Source organism: Bos mutus, chromosome 4 (genome assembly GCF_027580195.1).
Source record: "Bos mutus isolate GX-2022 chromosome 4, NWIPB_WYAK_1.1, whole genome shotgun sequence".
Taxonomy (NCBI): domain Eukaryota; kingdom Metazoa; phylum Chordata; class Mammalia; order Artiodactyla; family Bovidae; genus Bos; species Bos mutus.
In genome coordinates, this window is record NC_091620.1 from 20,911,257 (window position 1) to 20,934,127 (window position 22,871).

Genomic DNA, 22,871 nt, shown 5'->3' on the forward strand with positions numbered 1-22,871 from the left:
CAATTAAGTGGTTCGGGGCCTATTACATTATTTTTTTTTTCAGTTGTGGCACTCAGATTCAGTTCAGTGTCTCAGTTGTGGCCGACTCTTTGCAACCCCATGAACTGCAGCACGCCAGGCCTCCCTGTCCATCACCAACTCCCAGAGTTTACCCAAACTCACGTCACGTCCATTGAGTCGGTGATGCCATCCAACCATCTCATCCTCTGTTGTCCCCTTCTCCTCCTGCCCTCAATCTTCCCCAGCATCGGGGTCTTTTCAAATGAGTCAGCTCTTTGCATCAGGTGCCCAAAGGATTGGCATTTCAGCTTCAACATCAGTCCTTCCAATGAACACCCAGGACTGATCTCCTTTAGGATGGACTGGTTGGATCTCCTTGCAGTCCAAGGACTCTCCAACACCACAGTTCAAAAGCATCAATTCTTTGGCGCTCAGCTTTCTTTATAGTCCAACTCTCATGTCCATACATGACTATTGGAATAACCATAGCCTTGACTAGACGGACCTTTGTTGACAAAGTATGTCCCTGCTTTTTAATATGCTATCTAGGTTGGTCATAACTTTCCTTCCAAGGAGTAAATGTCTTTTCATTTCATGGCTGCAATCACCATCTGCAGTGATTTTGGAGCCCCAGAAAATAAAGTCTGCCACTGTTTCCCCATCTATTTGCCATGAAGTGATAGGACCAGATCCCATGATCTTAGTTTTCTGAATGTTGAGCCTTAAGCCAACTTTTTCACTCTCCTCTTTCACCTTCATCAAGAGGCTCTTTAGTTCCTCTTCACTTTCTGCCATAAGGGTGGTGTCATCTGCATATCTGAGGTTATTGATATTTCTCCCAGCAATCTTGATTCCAGCTTGTGCTTCATCCAGCCCATTGTTTCTCATGATGTATTGTACATAAGTTAAATAAGCTGAGTGACAGTATACAGCCTTGACGTACTCCTTTTCCTATTTGGAAACAGTCTGTTTTTCCATGTCCAGTTCTAACTGTTCCTTCCTGACCTGCATACAGGTTTCTCAAGAGGCGGGTCAGCTGGTCTGGTATTCCCATCTCTCTGTACATACGTAATAAAGTGTGCCACTTGAACCATTGTTAAGTGTACAGTTCAGTGACACTGAATACGTTCATGTGTGCAGCCGTCACCACTATTTCCAAAACTTTTCCATCCCCTCAAACAGAAACTTTGTACCATTAAGCAGCAACTCCCCAAACTCCTCTCCCCACCCCCCAGCCCCTGGTACCCAACCTCTAATTTACATTCTGTCTCTATTAATTTGCCTATTCTAGGAATCTCGTATAAGTGGAATCACACAATATCTGTCCTTTTGTGTCCGGCTTATTTCACTTAGCATAACATTTCCAAGATTCATCCATATTGTAGCATGTATCAGAACTTTATTCGTTTTTATGGCTGAATACTATTCTGTTGATCAGCCGATGGGCACTGAGGTTATTTCCACCTTTTGGCTATGGTGAATACTACAGCAGTGAACATTAGCATACAAGTGTCTGTTTTGGCTTTCAATTCCGTTTTGTACTTACCTAGACCAGAATCACTGGGTCATACAGTAACTGTTTACCTCAAACTGTGTTTGAGCAACAAGCATGTGGGCCTTTTGCATTTCAGCTGTTACAAGTAGAAAGTGTAGTTCTTTATCCCCTGGAGGAGGAAATGGCAACGCACTCCAATATTCTTGACAGGATAATCCCATGGACAGAGGAGCCTGGTAGGTTACAGTCCATTGGAGTTGCAGAGTCGGACGTGACTGAGCGACTGAGCACACATGCACGTAGTTTTTCTTAATTAAGATATATCCATTTTATCAGTTAGAATGAAGAACTATAAGTGTATGCAATCAATTCATTCCTTGCCTTCTTCTGAGTTCTTAATTATCATCTGCACAGCTCACTTGACAGTTCATCATGGAAGCCTTTATGACATCCTTTCTCTTTAACTGATTATTTTAAAACTTCTAGTGTGCAACTTGTCATGTTTTTATACAATCCTTCACTGAGATTTTAATCAGCTCCTAGGGCGGAGACACATATTATATTTCTTTATACTGAAATTCCCTGTACCACCTAGCATAGATTGCCAAGGATTCTAACTGATGAGTTTTAACTTCTTTCCTATCAGTCTTCTGGTTTATTCCTAGACTGGAAACTTTTCCAGCAAGTCTGTTACCTTCATAGAACTCACTTTGCCTAGAGATATTTTTTGCCTGCAAACCTGTTTCCACATGTTAAATGAGGTAACACTAATAATGGAAGCTAGTTTTCATAGAATACTTACTCTGTGTTGTGTACCATTCAAAATACTTCGTGTATTTTCTCATTTGATTCTCAGAACAAGCCTGTGATGTAGGTACTATTATTATCTACACCTTACTGGTAAGGAGATTGACTCTCTTGGAGGTTGAACAGTCGCCCAAGGCCACCAGCACTTGCTGAAGTTAGACATCTGTCTTCCGGGCCTGTGTCCTTACCCACAGATGCAGAGAGGGACCCTTCCACCCTGATCCGGGGGACAGAAGGTACAGCCCCAGGAGGAATTATCCAGCCCAGATGTCAGCAGTGCAGGCTTCGGGGAGCAAGGCATCAGGCCTCCTGTGGACTCACTCCCAGCCCCTCAGCCTTTTGTAGACCAGCAGACCTGGGGCTCCAGTTTCTCATTTCTCCACTGCCCTCAGGTGGGGCAGAGATCAATCTTGGAATCTGGCTGTCACTGGCTGTGTGACCTTGGGCAAGACACCTGGGTTGGGAGGTGGCAGTATTGTGGCTCCATTAGGCGCTCTATAAATACCGGCTTCTTAGCCAAGTGGTTGGACACTGACCATCTTACTTAGGCAATCGATATTTCTTAAAAATAGATGATCAATATACAAAAATAGATGTGATCCATTTTTACACCTTTCACAATAAGCAAGCAATTCCGTATCTGTCATCCCACCAGCCTCTCACTGAGCTGCGAGGCAGACAGAATTGGTTCCCAAAGTGACAAACATAAATATCTCAGGAAAAAAGAAACGTGCTGGCCAAGAGCCAGGCAAAGTGTGTTCCTCCCCATCAGTGTATGAAGTCTCGGTTCTAGAACGAAGACCAAGGGTTCAGAGCAGCGCCCTCACAGGCATCTTTTACCGCCCCCCCACCCTCGGCCCGGCAGTGGAGAAGCTGTAGGAAGGTTGGGACTTCCCTGAGATGGGGACCTGGGGGTCTTAGGTGGCCTGCACGGCAAAGCCATCGCCCCTCCCGTCCTCAGAGCCGAGAGGTGGCTGATGCTCTGGGGTCCAGCTCCAATTCCTCAGCTGTGTGCGGGATTAGCAGGGTCAGCACCTCGCTCTCCCATCCCTCTCACTGCATCGCAGCCCCTCTTGGATGTCTTATCCTCCCTTGCCTAAATTGGCGGGGTCTCCCAGGCCCCAAGCCTAATAAAGCTTATGCTCTTCCTTCCCAGGGGTGTTTTTCTTCCACACCACAGCCTCGCGTTGCTGGGGTCTGGCTGGGTGCTCCGTGTGCTTTTCTGTCCCTCCCTGGTGGCTCAGAGGGCACTTGTGTGAATTGGAATATCTCCTGCCTTATCAGTAAACAAGAATGTCACAGCCATCCGAGATTTCAGGCCTCCAAATGTAATGTCAAATGGAGTATTTTCTGCCATAGTAAACAGGGATGTCACAACCTAGCTATTTTTCCTTAATTAACACTTTTGATGTTCAGACTACTTGCCCCTTGCTACAAACTTCTATATAACCTGATTCCTCCCGCTACCTCCTCGGAACAGTTATCTCAGGATCACTTGAGATGCTGTCTCTCGGACTCCCAAGTCCTAGGTGGATGTTGTCTAGTCGCTCATTTGTGTCTGACTCTTTGCAACCCCATGGACTGCAGCACGCCAGGCTTCCCTGTCCCTCACTATCTCCCAGAGTTTGCTCAAACTCATGTCCATTGAGTCAGTGATGCCAGCCAACCATCTCATCTCTACCATCCCCTTCTCTTCTTGCCCTCAATCTTTCCCAGCATCAGGGTCTTTACCAGTGAGTTGGCTCTTCATATCAGGTGGTCAAAGGATTGGAGCTTCAGCTTCAGCATCAGTCCTTCCAGTAAATATTCAGGGTTGATTTCCTTTAGGATTGAATGGTTTGATCGCCAAGTGGTCCAAAGGACTAGGAATTCCCACCAAACAAAAGATAACTCTCAATTTCAAGAGAGTTGTGCCTGTTTTTTTAGTGGACAGCTGCCACACAGCTCTGGGCTGCCAGTGCTTCCCCGGCAGGTCTGCTGAGCCCTGATGAATGGGGGAGAGCCCAGGCCTGCCCGGAAGGTTCACCCCATTTCCAGAAGCTTCTGTGGGCCCCACTCCAGCCTCTTCTCTTGTCCTCGCATCATCCTCACCCCCACCCCCAACCCCGCCGGTGAGACTGGTGACACCTGGGTTTCCCCATCAGGGTTCTCAAGAGCAGAAGTCACATTCCCACCCTCTCTCCTGCTCTGCCTGCCCCTGCCTGCAGCAAGTGCAGCTCTGCCCGGCCGGTCAGGTGTCTGACCACACAGCTTCTCATGGTCCTTGTTTCTCTCTTTGCATTTCCAGCACTGTCTCCAAGCAGAGAAAAAACGTCATCAGCTGTGTCACGGTCCACGACTCTCCCTACTCCGACTCCTCCAGCAACACCAGCCCCTACTCCGTGCAGCACCGCGCCGGGCACACCACCACCACCTTCGACACCAAGGGGAGCCTGGAGCCACACTGCACGGGGAACCCCCGGACCATCATCGTGCCCCCCCTGAAAACCCAGGCCAGCGAGGTGCTGGTGGAGTGTGACAGCTTGGGGCCAGGTAATTCGGGGCGGAGCTGCCAGGAGCATCTCTCTCGAGGCTGGTTTTCTGCTTCCTGTGGCTCGCAATCTTGTTACAGGAGCACTTAATAAGCCCTGGGTCGGGGGAGTGTGTGGTTAATAGATCTTTACCAAGGATCCTGTTTGAGAAGGTTCCTTGTTGTCAGCCAAGGCGGCCAGAGATGACCTCATATCTGTCACAAAAAGTCCTCCCTGTGATGACGGCTGCCTCATTTCTAAACTATCTCACGGATGGGTGGACAGATGGGTGGATGGATGGATGGATGGATGGGTGGGGAGTTTGCAAAGAGTTTGTCGCCTGAGTGGGAACAAGCCTGGTCAGCCCTCAATGTTTCCTACTGAGGGTGGCTTTCTTTGCTCTCAAGGGACCATTCTCAGGAACCATATGTTCTGGAATTATTCCATTTGGGCACTTCTTAGGTTTCTCACACCTGGTGGCAGTGCAAACATTCAGGAGAGTGAGAAGGGAGCCTTTCTTTTGTAAGAGGGGTGAATGTGAGAGAGAAGGCGGCTAAGGGAACCAGTGGGTCCTAGGGCCAGTGCACCCATTTAGGAAAAGATACATCTGAAAGTTAAGAATCTGGGCATTGACCCCTCAAACCTCTCCTTGCCTCACACCCTTAAGTCCTCAGGTCACCTGCATGTAGCCCATTTATAAAGATTACAGCCTTAAATGCACACATCTTGGTGTGTGCTCTCCTGCTTAATTAACAGTGAAGGTGTCAAGACTATGTTGTTGAAAACCTTAAGACCAGCAAAAAGAGAATGACATACTGTTTTTCATCTGTAATCCAAAATCCAAAAAGCTCTGAAAACCAGATTTTAAGTTCATAGCAAACTCGGCTGGTAAACCCAGACCTGAACTAACCAGAGGCTGTTTGCAAGTCCCTTTGTCATATTCCTGTTTGTGTCATAGTCATATCTGTGCCAGTTAGTGAAATGTCCCGTATTTTATAACAGAAATATTCACTTCTTTTTATTATGTGGTTAGTGCCCAAGGCTCCTTTGGGGGTAACCTAAAATGTTGAATATGTATCAAATTCCCTTCTAAAATCTGAAAGTCTTTATTTCATAAGTGTCTGACCCTAGGGTTTTCCAATCGGAGATTGTCGATCTACAGAATGAGATGAGCGTTGTAAATTGAGGATGCCCGTGTTCCAGGACCTCTCAGAGGAACTCCGTAGCAGTAACGGCCCCTGTACAATTCAGGACAGTGTCTGTAAGAATTGGCTCAGAACAGACCTTACCCAGGTCCTCTGGCAATTCATAAAGGCAGGGGTGGGGGTGCACAAGTAACTGATGCTGAAATTCCCTTGGCCGTTTAAACACAGAGGAGGATGCATGAGACAGTGACCATATCATCGAAGGTTAGGCATCTTCCAGCTCAGAGCTTTGTCGGTCTTGGTGCTGGCAAAATTGGGAGTTACTGAAACGTTAAGGTGAGGTGGTCCGATCCCTAGTTGAAACAGGTGAGGAAACCGAAGGCCAGCTTTGCCCCGCCTAACACAGCAGTTTTCTGTTAGGACCCAGAACAACAGCGAGGTGGACAGAGGCGGCTTTGTGGAGCCCACCGGTCACCTCTTTCACATTCCACTGCCCATTTCCACCATCAGCTGTCACGCTGTGGGCCGCCCATGGTGGTTTTGAGGACTCACCCCACTACATTTCCACAGAGATTGTTAGAGCTGAAGGGATGAGAATCTCTCAGGGATACTTTGGACCAAAAAAAAAAAAAAAAAAGGAAGTTATTCTCAGAATTCTCAGAAAGGCTGCTGGTTCTAAAGCACCTCATGCTGCTGTCTCTGGGGAAGCCCGTGGTGTGATTTCCTGATGTAAAGAGAGATATACGTTCCCCTGTGAGGACCTGCCTTCCTAGTGACAGCAGGAGGCAGGAAGGAGCTTCATTCTGGTCCCTGTCAGCCCACCAGCCTGTGGTGTCTGTCAACACTGACACCCACCATTAGCGGCACAACCCTCCTAGCTCAGCTCAGAAGAATCAGGAGAGCAGCCTTCCTCGGCCTCCTGGGGCCCATTTGGCCCCATTATGGACCTTTGCAGGGGTCCCGGGCTTCCCTGAGCCCTCTCAGGTCAAGACAAAAGGCCGTGCAGCCAACAGTCCATTTTCTTTCATTCTTGTTTTGGTCCATTTTCTCTCAGTGCTCATACCCTCTGTGGGTCCCAGTTCAGAAAGGATCCCTGAGAATGTCTCACGTAGCCTCCTCAGATCTCTTGGGGTAGTTAAGGTTCTTCTGGACGGCAACAGAATGAACTCTGCACTGTTATAAGGAAAATGCAGGACTAGGGTCAACCACCAAGTCCCGGATGGGACAGAACTCCTTGATCTGAGCCACTGGAGGCCCAACGCCTGCTTTCTGGGCACTGCGTCACCCTGACCCAGTGACCCCCAGGCTCCCAGTTTCCCTGCCCCAGGAGACAGGACTTGATGGTCCCAAGTTGGGGCAGACATCTGTTGTTTGAGCATCAGCCTTAGCCAAGGAACAGGGCTCAATAATAAAGACATCAACCATAGCTAACACTGTTAAGAGCTGAACACGTGCCAGATACTAAGCATTCTACGTCCTTTAACTCAGGTAGTCCTCACAGCAACCCTAATGTAGTTTCCATTACTTTCCCAGTTTTCCACATAGGAATATAGACGCACAGAGAGGTTAACTCACTACGGCCATGCAGGAGGCCCTCCAGGGTTCATGTGGCATCTAAAGCACTCTGCTACCGGCCTTGTGCAGACAGGGCCACCAGGGGCCACCCGTGAACCCAGGCCTGTTCCCGAGCAGTGGATCTTTGAGAGCAGCTAGGAAAGATGGAGGGCAAGAGAAGAAGGGGACAACAGAGAATGAGATGGTTGGATGGCATCTCTGACTCAATGGCATGAGTTTGAGCAAACTCCAGGAGATGGTGAAGGACAGGGAAGCCTGGCATGCGGCAGTCCATGGGGTCACAAAGAGTCGGACACGACTTAGGGACTGAATAACAAGGCTTAGGTAGAGAGCTCTGTACATCCTTCCAGCTCCAAAATATGCCCCAAGAACTTGACCCTCAGCACTTGCCTTCTCCACTCCGAGGTCACTTCATTTCTCTCCGCAGGAGGAAATTCCTAGTCTCTTGGTCCCTTTCAAGACCCTCTTCCCTCATTCTGGGGTCCCCTACTCTGGTGACTTGACAAGCTCTGACCCAGCCCCCCACCCCTGTCCCTGTGATGATGGTGGCCTGGCCCTGTCACATCCATTTCATCTGAAGCTCTCTAACTTACAGGCTCAAGCTATGGGTCCCTTGCACTTAAGAGTTTCTCCCTCAAGTATAATTACTACAAAGTACCCAGAGCATTGACACAGGAGCAGAGAGGTGCCATCCCCAGCTGGGCCCAGGAAGCTTGCACAGCTGGTGATCCACAAGGCAGGGAGGAACTGAATACCAGTACAGCAGCCCTATGGCTGAGCGATGGAGACTGAAGTTGTCCTGAAGTTGCCAACATCTGCAGCTTTCCGTCCTTCACCCTACAATGGGTCCCCTGAACCCCTCCCTCCACCCCCACCCCCAGGTTTTGGAGGACCTTTGAGAGTCTAAGTTTGGCCTGAGCACAGACCCTGATTCCATGATGCAGGTCAGCTGTGTCCACCAGGGCCAGGCTGGCTCCTGCTCTCCTGGAATCTTACGAAGAATACAAATTCCTGGGCATCTCATGCTTCACTGGGTAGGATGGGAGGGCCACTGGGCACCGATGCACAGTTGAATTTGGGGTCTCTGCTAGGACCCGCCCCTTCCCAGGGAGGTAGCTCTCCTTTTACTGGGGCAGGGAGGTTGGGGGGAGTGGCTGTTGCCTCCGGGTAGGAGGCTCCTCTCACCCTCAGTGTGCTCCCCAGTCTCCTGCTCCCAGGTTCCTGATTGGCCTTCACTCTCCAGCTTTGTCTCCATCAACAGTTAATCAGCATTCTCTCTTGCTGGCCCCAGCCTCAGGCATCTCCTCATCATGACTTTGATCTCATCACCCTGGGATTTGTAATAGAATTGATCCAACCCAGTTATGTCAAGTGTGCTTTATTAATTGTTAGCATCCCTACTCCCTAAAACAGCCAGAGAGTGCAGAGAATGCTCAGTCACTCAGTTGTATCCGATTCTTTGCGATCCTACGGACTGCAGCAAGCCAGGCTTCTCTGTCCATGGGATTCTCTAGGCAAGAGTGGGTTGCCATGCCGTCCTCCAGGGGATTTTCCAGACCCAGGAATCGAACCCGCATCTTTTGTGTCTCCTGCATTCACATGCGGATTCTTTACCACTAGCGCCACCTGGGAATGACCAGATGTGCTCTTTTTACACTCACAGTCCCGGGGTGCCTGATTGAGACTGTCTGTATTAGGCTTTTGTGTTTCCCAAAGATGCTCATCCCCAATAAATCTTCCAAATTCTCACAACTGACAGCACGAGAAATAGCCCTGCCTTCTGAGGTCCTGGGTTCGTCTTGCCGCTTCTCCTTTTACTGGGGTCTTCTCTTAAAGTCCCTACTCTGGGAGGCTCCTTCAAACATGGATGGTTTTAGGGTTGGGGAGTCTGCTGAGGACATTGCAGGTTTTGGCAAGTGTCCGGACTCCCTGTGCTGAAGGCCTCTTGGCATTCACTGTGGATCACTTCCTCTTCATCTAGACAAAGCTTCAGGACAGGAATACCTGATGTCAGGAGAGACACTGAGAGGTAGGCGAGCGGTCACTCTCAATTCCATATGTCCTGTGTCCGTGCATGCGGTTCTGACTTTGCCCCCTGGAGACACAAGTCCCACTCTGCTGGGAATTTGACAGGTCACTCGGCACCAATAATGACTGAAATGGTTTCTTTAATATAAACCGCCTCCCCCTCTTCATTTTATTCTGGTTGTTCCCCCTACCCCTGGGTATATTATTATTGTTCAGTTGCTAAGTTGTGTCCGACTTTTCATGACTCCAAGGACTGCAGCACTCCAGGCTTCCTTGTCCTTCACTATCTCCTGGAGTTGGCTCAAGCTCATGCCCATTGAGTCAGTGATGCCATCCAACCATCTCATCCTCTGTTGCCCCCTTCTCCTTTTTCCCTCAATCCTTCCCGCATCAGAGTCTTTCCCAGTGAGTCGGCTCTTCACATAAGGTGACCAAAGTATTGGAGCTTCAGCATCAGTCCTTCCGATGAATATTCAGGGTTGATTTCCTCTAAGATTGACTGGCTTGGTCTCCTTGCTGTCTGAGAGACCACAGTCCCTTTTTTGAGACTCAGTTTTCTGTACTCTGCTACATCTGTCACTGTGTCTTTGCATCTTGGCAGGTGGCCCCCCACTGCACCCCTGGCTGAAACACAAGGAACCTCAGAGAGCTCTCCTTCCACCTCTTAGATGACCTTTAGGCTTTTCAGTGTCACCAGATAGTAATTCTAAAGTCCATCAGGGTTTGCTCCCAACCAGTGGAACAAGCTGCAGCCCAGGTGTCAGTCCCGAGTCAACATCATCACCGAGTCTGGGGGCAATGCGGCTGATGGGGATCGTCCAGTCTCAGGACTGTGTCCTCGGAAGACTGCTGTTGTCCCCCTAGGGCAGGGTCTTCCGGGCAGCCAAGGACCTGTGACTGACCTGTGCCCTTTTCCTCCTCCTGACACAGTCAACACCAGTCACCACTCGTCCTCCTTCAAGTCCAAGTCCTCCAGCAACGTGACCTCCACCAGCGGTCACTCTTCAGGGAGCTCGTCTGGAGCAATTGCCTACCGGCAACAGCGGCCAGGACCACACTTCCAGCAGCAACAGCCTCTCAATCTCAGCCAGGTAAGCACACATGCCACGCTCCCCTGCCCCTCTCCTCCCACCAGCTCACTGGGTGCCCTGGGGTAGCAGGAAGTGCCTTGGTGAGCTCTGGTGGTCTCCCTCTGCTGCAGGTCACCTTGGAAAAGGTGGATCCTCAATACATGGAGAGCCAGTCCAACGCAAAATGACTTGTCTAATGTTCCAAAGCCCTTAGTGATGCGGTGCCTGCTTAAAAATAGTCTGGCCCACATGTTGCCTTTTCAGCCCAGCGAAGGGTAAAACACTGGGTCTGGGCCCACTTCGGCCCAGAACCCCAGAGACAGACCTAGAGTCCAACCACGCCAGGCCTCCTGAGTCATTACAGTGAAGGAGGCCTCACACAGGGACCCCAAACCCAGGAAAAGAGCCGGTAAACTTGGGAGACAGTGGTTGATACTCAGGGGAGTATCAACCAGGCGGTGTCTCCAGGGGCAGCACTCAGCCTGTGTGTCTAGGATCACTCAGGTCTGAATTGCAAAGTGGACTCCAGCCCTGCTTCCTTAGTAGCTGGGAGGTAAGATAAGACCACGTGTGTGTTGTGACTCAGTCTCTGGCTGAGAGAAGGTGGCTTCATTTGTATGTGACTTCAGAATACGGCAACGTTTCTGAGAGCCTGCTGTTTGGGGAGCAGGACTTCACGGTGAGGCAGGAAAGTGGTCCGCACTCAGAGACGGGCCCGTGTGACACTTCACAGCTGCAGGATGTCCTCGGGAGACATGCTGTCTCCTGTTGCCTCTGCAGCTGGCTCTGTCGGTGTGTCACCCGGCCCAGGAAACAGCAGGGCACCACCTTGCTTCTCGGACAGGTTGACTGATATTTTTCCCAGCATGTGAACGAGGCATCTTCTGTGATCCCTGCCGCACTGCCCTCCCCACCCTCCTCCTGACTCTCCTCCCCAGCCCTCACTTCCGCTTTCTCCCAAGTCCTCACTTCCGCCTCCTCCCCACTCCCCCCACCTTCCTCCCTCTCTGCCCGCTCCCGCCCCATGCTCTTCTGCGCATGCGTATGTCCAGTCCCCCCACCCCCCTCAACGCGGTCCTCCTGGTCCTTCTCCAGGCTCAACAGCACATTGCCGCAGACCGCGCCGGGAGCCACCGACGTCAGCAGGCCTACATCACTCCCACGATGGCCCAGGCTCCATACTCCTTTCCGCACAACAGCCCCAGCCACGGCACTGTGCACCCCCACCTGGCCGCCGCCGCCGCCGCCCACCTCCCTGCCCAGCCCCACCTCTACACCTACACAGCACCCGCGGCCCTGGGCTCCACGGGCACCGTGGCCCATCTGGTGGCCTCCCAAGGCTCGGCGCGTCACACCGTGCAGCACACTGCCTACCCGCCAGCATCGTCCACCAGGTCCCCGTGAGCATGGGCCCCCGGGTCCTGCCCTCACCCACCATACACCCAAGTCAGTATCCAGCCCAGTTTGCCCACCAGACCTACATCAGCGCCTCTCCAGCCTCCACAGTCTACACTGGATACCCACTGAGCCCAGCCAAGGTCAACCAGTACCCTTACATATAAACACTGGAAGGGGAGGGGATGGGAGGGAGGCTGGCCAGAGGGAGAGGAGGAGGGACGGAGAGGGGATCTGGGGCTTCTGTACTGAAGATGCCGCACAGAAACAATGCAAACGGGCAGGGGTGGGGGGCAGGGGGCAGGGACGGGACACAGATGAAACTTGAACTAGGAAGTAGGAGGACTGAGAGCGGAGGAGAGAACATTTTGAAAAGGAAGGGATTTAAGGAGGGGAGAAAATTATGCTTTTTATTTTAAAAAAGAAAAAGGAAAAAAAATTAAAAATAAAACGTCAGTAACAAAAAAAAACCACAGCTCACGAACCCGTTCGGCACCAAACTGGAAAGAAGAAGAAGAGCCACAGAAGATTCCAGAAGTAGGGGGAGGGGGGCCTCCGTTTTTGAAGAACTTTATGAACTTTGCAAAGATTATTTTCATATGGCAGCAAGTGGCGTTTAAGAATTTGCTGTCAGGGACACCTGATACGGAAATCCAATAGATTTTTAATGATTGAACGTAAGGATTAGGGATTTTTCCAGAACTCTATAAAGGGTCGGGAGCCCTCTGGAAAGGCCAGGCTGTGGCCTGAGGAGGCTGGTGTCTAGGGGTTGGCGGAGCCTAGTTCTGGTCCACTTGCCTGGACCTTTGGGGAGGGCGGGCAGGCAGCTGGGCTGAAGGAGGACCCCGGGAGAGGGTGTGTTTTTCTGAGCACTCTGGATAAATCCCTAAGCAATGATATTCCTCAAAATGTCATTAATGATGTGTGTTGCAAACTCGCTTTTTTTTTTTTTTTTTGGTCTTTTCTGAAAACGTCTCTTCTCTTTGAGTGCATCCCGCGTCTCATAGCCTAGGGCTCGCGGCGTGGCCAGCACCCTGGTAAATGTAGCAGTGTGCACCTATCTGTGCTGCTTTTCGTTCACCCCATTGATACCAATAGACTATCCTCACTGTAATTGCACAAGAAAGGCGATCTCCTGCAGGCACGTCCCCCGCGCGGTGGTCCAGGTGCGCCCTCCCGCCCCCGGGCACCGCCTCCGGCTCTCGCAGACTTGGTTTTTACATCCTTTCCTCCTAGTGCCTTAGCGACCGGGGACGCGGTTGAGGGTTTACTTCCACGGTACTCCAAGAAGCCGGCTGAGGCGAGTCTCAGCCTCTCAGCCCTTCTTCTGTGCTGTTGCAACATTTTACTCTGGTCTTTTCCTTTTCCTTTTTTTTTTTTTTAATTTTAATTTTATTTTAATAAGCTGTTGTCTTTCCCCGGGCTGTTTGCTAGCAGAGGAGTGTCAGGGAACTGGCAGGGGCTAGGAGAGCCAGTGGGTCAGGAGACGGCTGCGGGAGGTGGATGGTGGTGGGTGAGGCTGACGCTGGAGATGGCTTGGCGTGGCTCTTCGCCTGGTGGACAAAGCAAGAGAGACTGACTCCCCACCCTGCACCTTCACCCAGTTCTGCCCCCAGCGGGCTAGCTCTGCCATCTGTGGGATCACAGATCCCATCTCAGTTTCAGGAATGTTGGCTTTGCTTCTGACGCAAGGAGCAAAGGAGAGGAGTGGCCTGCAGCCTCCAGGCCGGGCACTGGCTTCGGGTCGGTCGCCACCTGTCCGCAGGGCGGAGAGCAGGCCTGGGGGCCCGCCCCGTGTTCTCAGACCCGCCCCACACTCCACTCCACCAGCCCAGCCCATCTGGCCTCTGCTTCTACCCTCCCACCCCACCAGGCTGTGTTTTTCTCTCAACCATTTTGCCTGATCCCTTTCTCTGTAGACAACCGCCAACCGTCATTTGCTGCTAAATCTTTCCTCGCGTTACCCAGGCCTACCCCAGGCAGGCCTTCGTTTCTGGTCTTTGAGGGTTCGGGTGGGCAGAAGGCTGGAGGGACATTCACGAGGGTGAGCCGGTGATCTTGGACCGCCCTTGGGAAAACACGCCCACGGGCAGTCAAATTTCCAAGGAAGTTTGCCGTTTGCCCTCTGTGCATCGTTGATAACGTTCTGGAAATTTCCTCAGGCTTTGAACACTGGTGGGGGTGGGGGTGGAGAGGTGTCTCTATCCATAGCAAATTATTGTTACACACGAAAACGTTGGGAGGTGCTGTCTGGTCCCAGACGGGATTTTTAACTGTGGTCCTCACTGTTCGATGGTTGATGCGGAGCCCCTGACCCCAAAGCCAAGCTTCCAAGGTGCAGAGAGATCGCTCCCGGGTTCGAACAGCAGTCCGCACCCGCCTCCCTCACTTTCCTTCCCCGTCCTGCGGTATCCCTTAACGATCTACTGTGAAAGGTGTTTTTAATCTTGATATCCGACCTAATTCAGTAACGAAGCCCAGCCCTTACCTTAGCTCTTAGCTGTGAAATGTGAAATAACTCTGGAAAATATCCCCTCTCCATGCATCAATTCTACTTAAACGACAAAGAAATCGGTCCCCAGGTTGGAACCAGCTTAGTCCCGGCCTCAGCCTGGAAGGAAGGAAGGACCCCGTGTCCGCCGGGGAGCCGCCTACAGCAGGACACAATGGTGTCTTCATGGCGCCACAGTCAATGCATCTTCTATCTGGACGTGGGGAAGTGCCGCCATTCTGAGACAACCAGAAAGTGGTCCATGGGGGTGGGGGCGGGGAATGTGCCAGAGGACTCGTGAGCCCGAGCACTCACGGAGCCACGCCAGCCTGCGGACGGATCTCTGTTCTGGACTCGCGGCATCCAGAGGGCAGCAGTGCCCCGTCCAACCCTCCCCGTGCCCAGTCGCACAAGTCATGGCTGCAAACGAGCCAGCGTTTTTGCCTTATTGGGTAGCATACTGGACCCCTGGTACTGTTCACTTCCAGCGCTTTCTAGATCTGATCTTTTAACAGGAAAAGACAACGTAGCCTTCCACTTTAATGAAAATTATTTTGTCTACTTAAGTTGGAAGTTACTTTCACCTGACATTTTCTTTCCTTTCCTTCCTGATCAGGAAATGAAAGTTTCATGCTGCTCATAAAGATAATATTATTGTACTAATTATTTTGGTTATTAACCTTTGTAATTATTATCCTAATCATCATTTTGATATTTTAGTTGGGGGTTTAAAGTGCACATTTATTCCAAGTTATCTTTGTGTTTTCTCTTTAATATTTAAATTTATTTTATTGTATCTGTGAGTATCTGAGTAGACAGGAGGGACATCCAGATGTCCAGTTTTGTCAGACCAAAAAGAAAAGAAAAGAAGGAAGGATTCAGGAATCAGGAAAAAGCTGTCAAGAATGATCCACCAGAGAACAAAAGTCTGAAGAAGAATCAAAGCCTTTATCTCTGTGTAAGCCAACTTGGGCTCTGGACAGCATGGTTCGTGGTCACCATCAAGACTAGATTTTTCTAGACTCTCAGTGGCCTGGGAAGAGATCTGAGGAGGCTCCTTGGAGGCTGAACCCTCAGCATGGTCCTCTCCAACCTTCCCTGTGCTTCTGAAATCTGCTAAATAGACCCTGGGCCTGCCTCGCATCTGATACTGACCTGTCAAGGAAAAAAAAAAAAAAGCCCTCTGCCCAGAGCTGACCCAGCCCTCCCTAAAAGTCCCCCCTTTTCCCATCAGCCCACCAGAAGTGTGGCTTATACCCTTCAGTGTATAGATAATGTTGCCTCCTAGAAGCCATTGAAGGTAACGAGCTGATGGAAGGTGCTTAGGCAGGTGGTACCTTCCCCTGGGAGATGTCAGCCTCCCTGCCCCTCACAAACCACACTGCCCACTTCTTCAGTCCCTGCCCCCACCCAGTACATCTCTGCACACAATTCTAGGGACAAACTGTGGAGCCAAAAAAATAATAAATAGGGATAGTAGGAGGCCAGAAGAGCACTGACCGTGTCCGGCAGGTCCTCGGACAGTGTGAGCTGCTGCCCCCATGAACTCGTTGGCCAGTGGAGGGGCACAGTGGGGCCTTACAGCGATGCCCACTGGGCTCTGACTGTGCCCTTTAGGCCACCATGCTGGGTGCCATGGGCTTTCTAAATCAGCTTGAGGTGCCCACACACCGCCCACCAAACCCAGAAACTACCAGGCCCCAGGTGGGTGAAATAAGGCCTGGAATGACGGGCTTCACTGAGGCTAATGAAGGGAGACGCCAGGCCATGCCCAGCCCCCCACCACTCAGCGAACATTAGTATCCTCCCCGCATCCCCGCCTGCCTTTTTCTTCCAACCCAAGCACAGAGCTGTGGGTCTGAAGCCCTCGGAGAAGGCCCTAGTGGGAGAGATGAGCCCCTCTGTGGGTTCCTCAGCAGCTGCTTGAACTCCCACCCCATCCTCCAACCCTGAGTCGCCCTGGCAGATAGGCTGAATAAAGGCTGCCCATCCCCAGGACCCAGCTCCCAAGTGGAGAGATGCCAACCTAGTCTTCATGTAGACCACAAATACCCTAGAACATCATCTGCTCTGGAATTGGCTCCATCCTCCTTTACTGAAGCAACATGGTCACGGCTCAGAGGGGCAGGCTAAAAAAGACAGGTCAAGGGGAGCCTCGTAACCGGAGCCCTGGGAACCGCAGGTTGATTTGCTTCTGCTCGTGTCGTCTCGCGGGCGCCTCGGGTATTTGCACCGCCATCTCTGTGCTTAGTGCCTCCTTTCATGATGTTTTGGCTGTTTCCAAGGGAAGGGTGAGCAGGCCGATGGGTGGGAGGGTCTGAGGCTTGGTGCCAATTAATACTGTGACGTGGAGCATGTGGTTGGTCGAATTCAGAGGGAAAGGAAGGGTTGGTTGTCTCCTGGACTGTCTTTGCATTCTGGCCTTACTGGTGGTGAGTGGCTGGTGGGCTGTGGGAGCTGGAAGACGTTACCCGCCCAGACACCAGATTGTGGGATGTAAGGAAGGCAAGGAAAGATCAGCCCAGCTGCTGACAGGCAGATTTCCCTCGACCGGATCTCTGGAATTGCAAACACTCATTTTTGAACAAGCTCGTGGTGGAGGATTTGGGTTGTGTGAGTGTGTGTGAGTGAGTGGAGCAGACTTTCTTGGAAACTGGAAGAAGGAGATGAGGAGGCTTAAGGAAATATTGCTGATGGGCTGTGGTTGATGAAACATGGTGGGCTGACCGGCCGGCCCCAGCTCTCGTCCTGGGTTCTCTGGTGCTGGGGGTGGGGTGGGATGTGGGGCTCTCCATGGCCTGTTCAGTAGCTGCGGGGACAGAACAGAAGAGAAAAACGAGGTGCCCTCGAGCAGCAGAGAGGCCAGGGCTCCTTCTGTGGGTCGCAGACCTTGCCCAGCACTGCTCAACACCAGCCCAAGCGATTCTGCCATGAAATATTCCAGCCCCAGGGACCCAACTTGCTTCTCGCCCCTTCTCTGTGTTTTCTTTCCGGTGTGTCTTAGAGATTTCAGATGGGGAAGGCTCAGAGTTGAGCAAGCTAGAGCTGTCCTAACCAAATTGGAAAGGAAAGTGAAAGTGTTCCTTTCTTTAGCCAAAGACCCTCTCCTCAAAGACACCCCCAGATGTGGACAGAATGGCATTCCTCTGTCCTTCCTCTCCCGGCAATAATGACTCTGTCAGTGATGCAATCCCGTTTATATCCTCTTGCCTGACTTGTTTTGGGTTTTTTGTTTTTGACTTTATTTTAAAACTGTGCTCATCTTGTAAGTGGAGTGGAGGTTTATAACCCCCAAATGCTGCTGCTGTCAGGAAACTGGAAGTACTGCATGGATCTGTGGGTGGAACTCACCTTGAGTTACCTCGGGTATCTGCCGGAGCAGACCAGCCAGGAGGTGCGGCTCTATCTGGGTCAGGTGCACGCCAGGACCGGGCTCAGGGGGGTCAGTATTTTTCCACTTCGATGCCTTAGGACTCTCACTTCTGAGTTCCACAGACGGGACTCAGTGGAGAGATGGAGATGGCGAACTGATATTTAAAGGCAGTAGAAACCCCTTGAAGGCTTTTGGCACCCTCACTCACTTGAGCAACCCAACCTAGGAGAAGTTTTTCCCATCCTTCTGGCAGCTCCCAAAAGTCCAAGAGAGCCAGCTCTGAGCCAGTTCTTCATTTGAGACTCAGTGAGAATCTGCAGAGAAGTGACCCTTCTGCGGGGCATGCTTGCTCAGGGTACCTCTGCCAGAAGGGAGCTTCCTGACGCCCCAGCTTGAGTCCCAGGAGCCTCTGCGAGCCCCTAATTGCACTCTCATTGCATTAGAATTTCACGTTGACTGTCTCTTTGTTAAAACTTGCCATGTCCTTCGAGTAGGAGCCAACATTTGTTGAATGCTTTCAATACACCAGGCTCATCCCAAGCCCTTAGTGAGCACGGCCTCCCGGTACCCTCAGACCCACCCCTATTCACAACACCCCTCTCCTCCATTTACAGAGGAGGAAGTTGATGAGACAGTCGACTCTCTGAGAAAGTAGGCTGTGTTAAGGAAAGGAAATACAAGGATTGGGGGTGGCCCCAAATCCCCGAGCTTCTAGTGAAATTTTGTGTTCTTGAGACCTTTACTAACAGAATTTGTTTCCCTTGTTAAATAATCATCAGTGAGTGGCCTCGTGTTTCTGGTGATCCATCTATGATGCTCCCATTGACTGTGTGCCAGACACTGTGCTGGAAGTCGCTCCTGTTTATCCCGTTTCATTTCGTCTTCATAACAGCCCTATGAAATCGGCAGTACTAGTCCCTTTACAGATGAGGCAGATGGCTTGGTGAACTGGTAACCAGCCCAGGGTCACACAAGCCAGTAGGGAAGGCCGGCCGTGACCTGGGTCTGCCCAGCTCACAGACGCTGGCCTCAGCTGTCTCCTGGGAGTGTGTGCGAAGAAGGGCCTCACAGGAGCGTTGCCCCGCACCACCCCTGCCCTGTGCGAAGAGCTCAGCAGAAGGTCTGTATGTAGAGGGAGTCCTGAATCTGATCCAGGCAGCAAGGGCAGAATTAGTTTGACTTTTAGAGAAAATCTTAGGGGAGTTTCTTTTGATTAATCATAGTAGGGTTCATTTTCGATTCCTTTTCAGTGCACCAACTAGCTTTAGCAGTGCTGCTGCTGCGACAAACTCTTATAAGAGTGAAGAAAAAAAAAAGTGTTCTTTTCTTTTAAAAAAATATTTTTTTCTTGCTTATAGTTAATTCTAGAAAGGCAATACTAAAAGTATATATTTTCTTCAAAATACTATTTTTTACTGCACTGATAAATATCATAACGACTCTGGTCTCTGTAATTAATCCACCCTTCAGCTCTGGGTAGAACCAAAGGCAGGATTCACACCAAATTTGTAAATAATCACGTGTGAGTCTGGTGTCCAGGAACTGTTTTTTCTTTGTGTTTAAAAAATTAAAAAAAAAAAAAAAGGAAAAAAGAGACAAGATCAAGATGATATTTAGAAAGAGGAACAAAATTAAGTTTTATTTCAAGATAGCCTTCTCAAAGAAATGGGAAGCAACATGTTGTGCAAACTGAAGAAAAATTAGCCAACTTTCAGGATACAAGGAAGGGGAGCCTTTGGCTGAGGTGGGAGATTAACAGTAAGGTAGAAACGTGTTTCCTTTGGTTGAAAGGTGGCAAGAATTTAGCAATGCTTTAGAACTAGATTTTTCATTTTGTGGAAAACCATTACCATTTGTTACGAAATATCTCTGCAGTTGTTTGGAATGGGGTTTTCAGTTTCTTTTTTTTTTTCCTTTAAAAATTTCCTTATTGACTGGCTCCAGACATGTTTGCCTCAATTCTTAGGTAGTTTACACAAGTTCTAGAGTCTTCTAGAGCTTTAATTCCATTGGAAGCAAACCCAGCTAATCAGAATTTGAGATCCTGGTTGGTTTGAATAGGTATTCTGGAATTCTTGACAGAACACCTGAAGACTTCTTTTTTTTTTTTTTAAGAAGGTTTTAGATACGTTATCTTACACAAACTGTGACCTGATGGCAATAATTACCTCAAATGTGGGCATTCATCCTGGTTTTAGCCTTTTTTGAAATCATGTAGCCAGCTTGCTCTTGGAATTTAAAAGACTATAAATATAAACTCTGTGTGGGCTGAAAACAATGATTACTGCACATCCTGGTCGTTGTTGCTTAAGTGAACTCTGAAAATAGGTAATCTTTACAACAGAAATTAAACCAAGGGAGAGAATATTCTTTGTGTTTTCAAATGTGAGTTTCAAATGCACATGTTTAAGTATATATGTTTTTAGCTACTGTAAAATGCTGTTAGCCTTCTAAGATATCAAGAGAGTCACGTTTTAAGTGCATAAACTATAAACAATTGACTGTGGATAACTAAACATATTTCTGGCCACGTTTTATAGTTAAAGTATTTTATAGTTTACATTTAAACTGGTACTTTTTAAAGAAAATTTCTGTTTATAACTGACATCTTCGGACCCCAGCAATTGCCTCTTCAGTTGGAGGCCACATTCCCCCAAGGCAGGCGTGTTCTGCCCCTACTGTAGCACACCATGAGCATTTCCATCCGTATTGCTGGTTTCCATGGGAACTCGAGAGAATGTAAAGGGATTTCCAGGCTGAGCAGGAAGGGGTGAGTCCACAGCCTGGGCCAGGTGCGAAGATCTGCCACGTGATATGCACACTGGTGGTCAAGGCCTTCCTTTTGACATCTTGGAAGAGGCAGAGAGAATAGACATCTGGTTCATTGATTTTGTCTTGATTTGAATGTTTAATTTATTAATCGACCCACTGACTTGCAGGCACCAGGCAGTAGAAGACACTGGGATTCAGGTGGCCCCAAGGGTACAGCTGCTATTTCTGGGGCCCCAGCAATACTCTGATTGGTGTTTTGCAGGGGAGAGTCATACACCCCCGTGCCTATATTTACTGGTTGAGTTTTCCATATATCTGCTGTCATTTAATTCCTTTTGTCCTTTAAAACAAAGTGTAAAAGGATATGTTTACTTTTTACTCTTTATCAAACTTCTGTTTGAAGCCTAGGTCATTAGGAGGTGGGATCTAGATTTTTTTTTTTTTTTTTTTAACAGCTCAGTGTTTTATTCAGTAAACAGAGGGTAAGTAGTACATCCTCCAGGCGTGGGGGTGGGCCGACCCCAAAGGAGAGGCCTAGACTCTTTTTTTCTAGAGATTGTAAGTGCTGCTGAGCAGGAGGAAGGGACTGGAGACTGAAGGGCAGCTAGGGGGGCAGATGATGAGATCTATCCAAGTAGAGGTCACAATTGAGAGGCCCCGTCGCCATGCAGAAGCAGCCTGGAGGGCACCAGTTGCCCTAAATGTTTTGGTTCATTTCTTCTTTTGTGCCACAACCTTAGCGCAGAGGACCTACTGTGATCCAAAGGGCATTCCTTTAGCAAATAACACCTTAAAAGCTGCAGAACACCTGGGACCAGGGAACTGGTGGTGGTTCTTAATGCACTTGCTTTTTCCTTGTGAACTCTGTTGATAGCACGTTCTTATCACAGTATTCGGTTGGAAATGTCACTGTAAAATAGTTTTTGTCTTGCCTCTCCTAATTCAACTATCACTTTCCTCTGGTTTTCTCCCGTGATTTAAATAACCAAATATATTTTATGTCATTGTCTTTGGGGCTTAATCATATTTTTAAAAAAACAGAGGAATAGAAATTAGCTTTTTTTTTTTTTTTTTATTAAATATGCTGTATCTGAAAAAAGGGCTCTGCCTTCTCTCTCGTTTCCTTTCAGCCAGCCTCCACGCAAACCTCCCAGCACCCTTGCCCTCTTGTGTTGGGGCACTGCTCCCCCCACCGCCCCCACACGTGGCCACCTTGGCTTCCGCCCTGATGTCCCCACAGCCCCATCCATGCCCAGGCACCCAGAACGCCCAGGAAGCTCTCAAGAGCCAGGAAGAAGGATCCACTTAGCCTTGCCAATGGTGGTCTTGCCTCCCTGTTAGCTATTCGCCTGCTTGGTTGAAGGGGCAATGGATTTATTTTTATTATTATTATTTTAATAGTTTGGCTCAGGTTATAAGGAAGAACTTGGGAAATGGAAAGTGACTTGACCATGCCCATCCTTCGTAGCTTTCTGTGACTTCTGAATGGAACCTAAAGCGTGCCCCACCCCAGTTCCCTCTCCTCCCTTCCGGCAGACTCCTGTAGACGCCTCCATGGCTCGTGGTTTCTCCCTGCCGTCTCATCGTCACTTTCTACCCTTTCACCGTTGCGTTACTGCTCCTTTAAAGCTTTCTCCCATGGCTTTTCCAGGGCACAATCATTTCTGGCCCCCAAAGCACCTCCTCATCCTCTTTGTGTGCGTTTCTTTAACCAAATGAAGTAGACCCGGAAGTCATACTTTGGGGCGGTAGGATTTCTAGTCTAGGAGAATCACTGTATAGATAATAGATGTTGATATATATGTGTGTGTATATATATATATCAAACCAAATTTTGGATAGGAAAAGTATAGCTTTATGGATGAGGAAGGAGAGGAGCTTTTGGAAGCTGGTTGGTATATCAGAGGAGCCAGGGATGACCCAGGCTGCGCCGTCGCACATGGACTGGAAAAGCAGGATGCGGGGGACCCAGGCACCACCTCGGGCTGCAGTGGAGGCCGGTGGCCCCGAAGGGTACTGCTGCTCTCTCTGGGTCCCCAGTAACAGGGCAGAGATGAGTGTTGGGGGGTGGGGGAGGGCGGTACAGCACATCAGAATGACTGGAATTTTCCATCCCGTTTTGCTTTGACCACATGTATTGAGCTGCAGCCTCTGATATTATATCCCGTTTCCAAAAATGGTATCCATTAGGATGGAAAGAGAAGGCATCT

The 22,871-nt window shown here is 49.7% G+C and overlaps 1 protein-coding gene across 1 annotated transcript in view; it reads left to right on the plus strand.

Moving 5' to 3' along the window:
• Window positions 1-19,481, plus strand: part of HIPK2 (homeodomain interacting protein kinase 2) — a 199,524-nt gene extending 180,043 nt beyond the window's left edge. The window contains 4 exon segments of the mRNA XM_070369190.1: window positions 4,590-4,834; window positions 10,491-10,651; window positions 11,726-12,005; window positions 12,008-19,481. Coding sequence (XP_070225291.1) covers window positions 4,590-4,834; window positions 10,491-10,651; window positions 11,726-12,005; window positions 12,008-12,192 — 871 coding nt within the window. The 3' untranslated portion in view covers window positions 12,193-19,481.
• The last annotated feature ends 3,390 nt before the right edge of the window (window positions 19,482-22,871 follow it).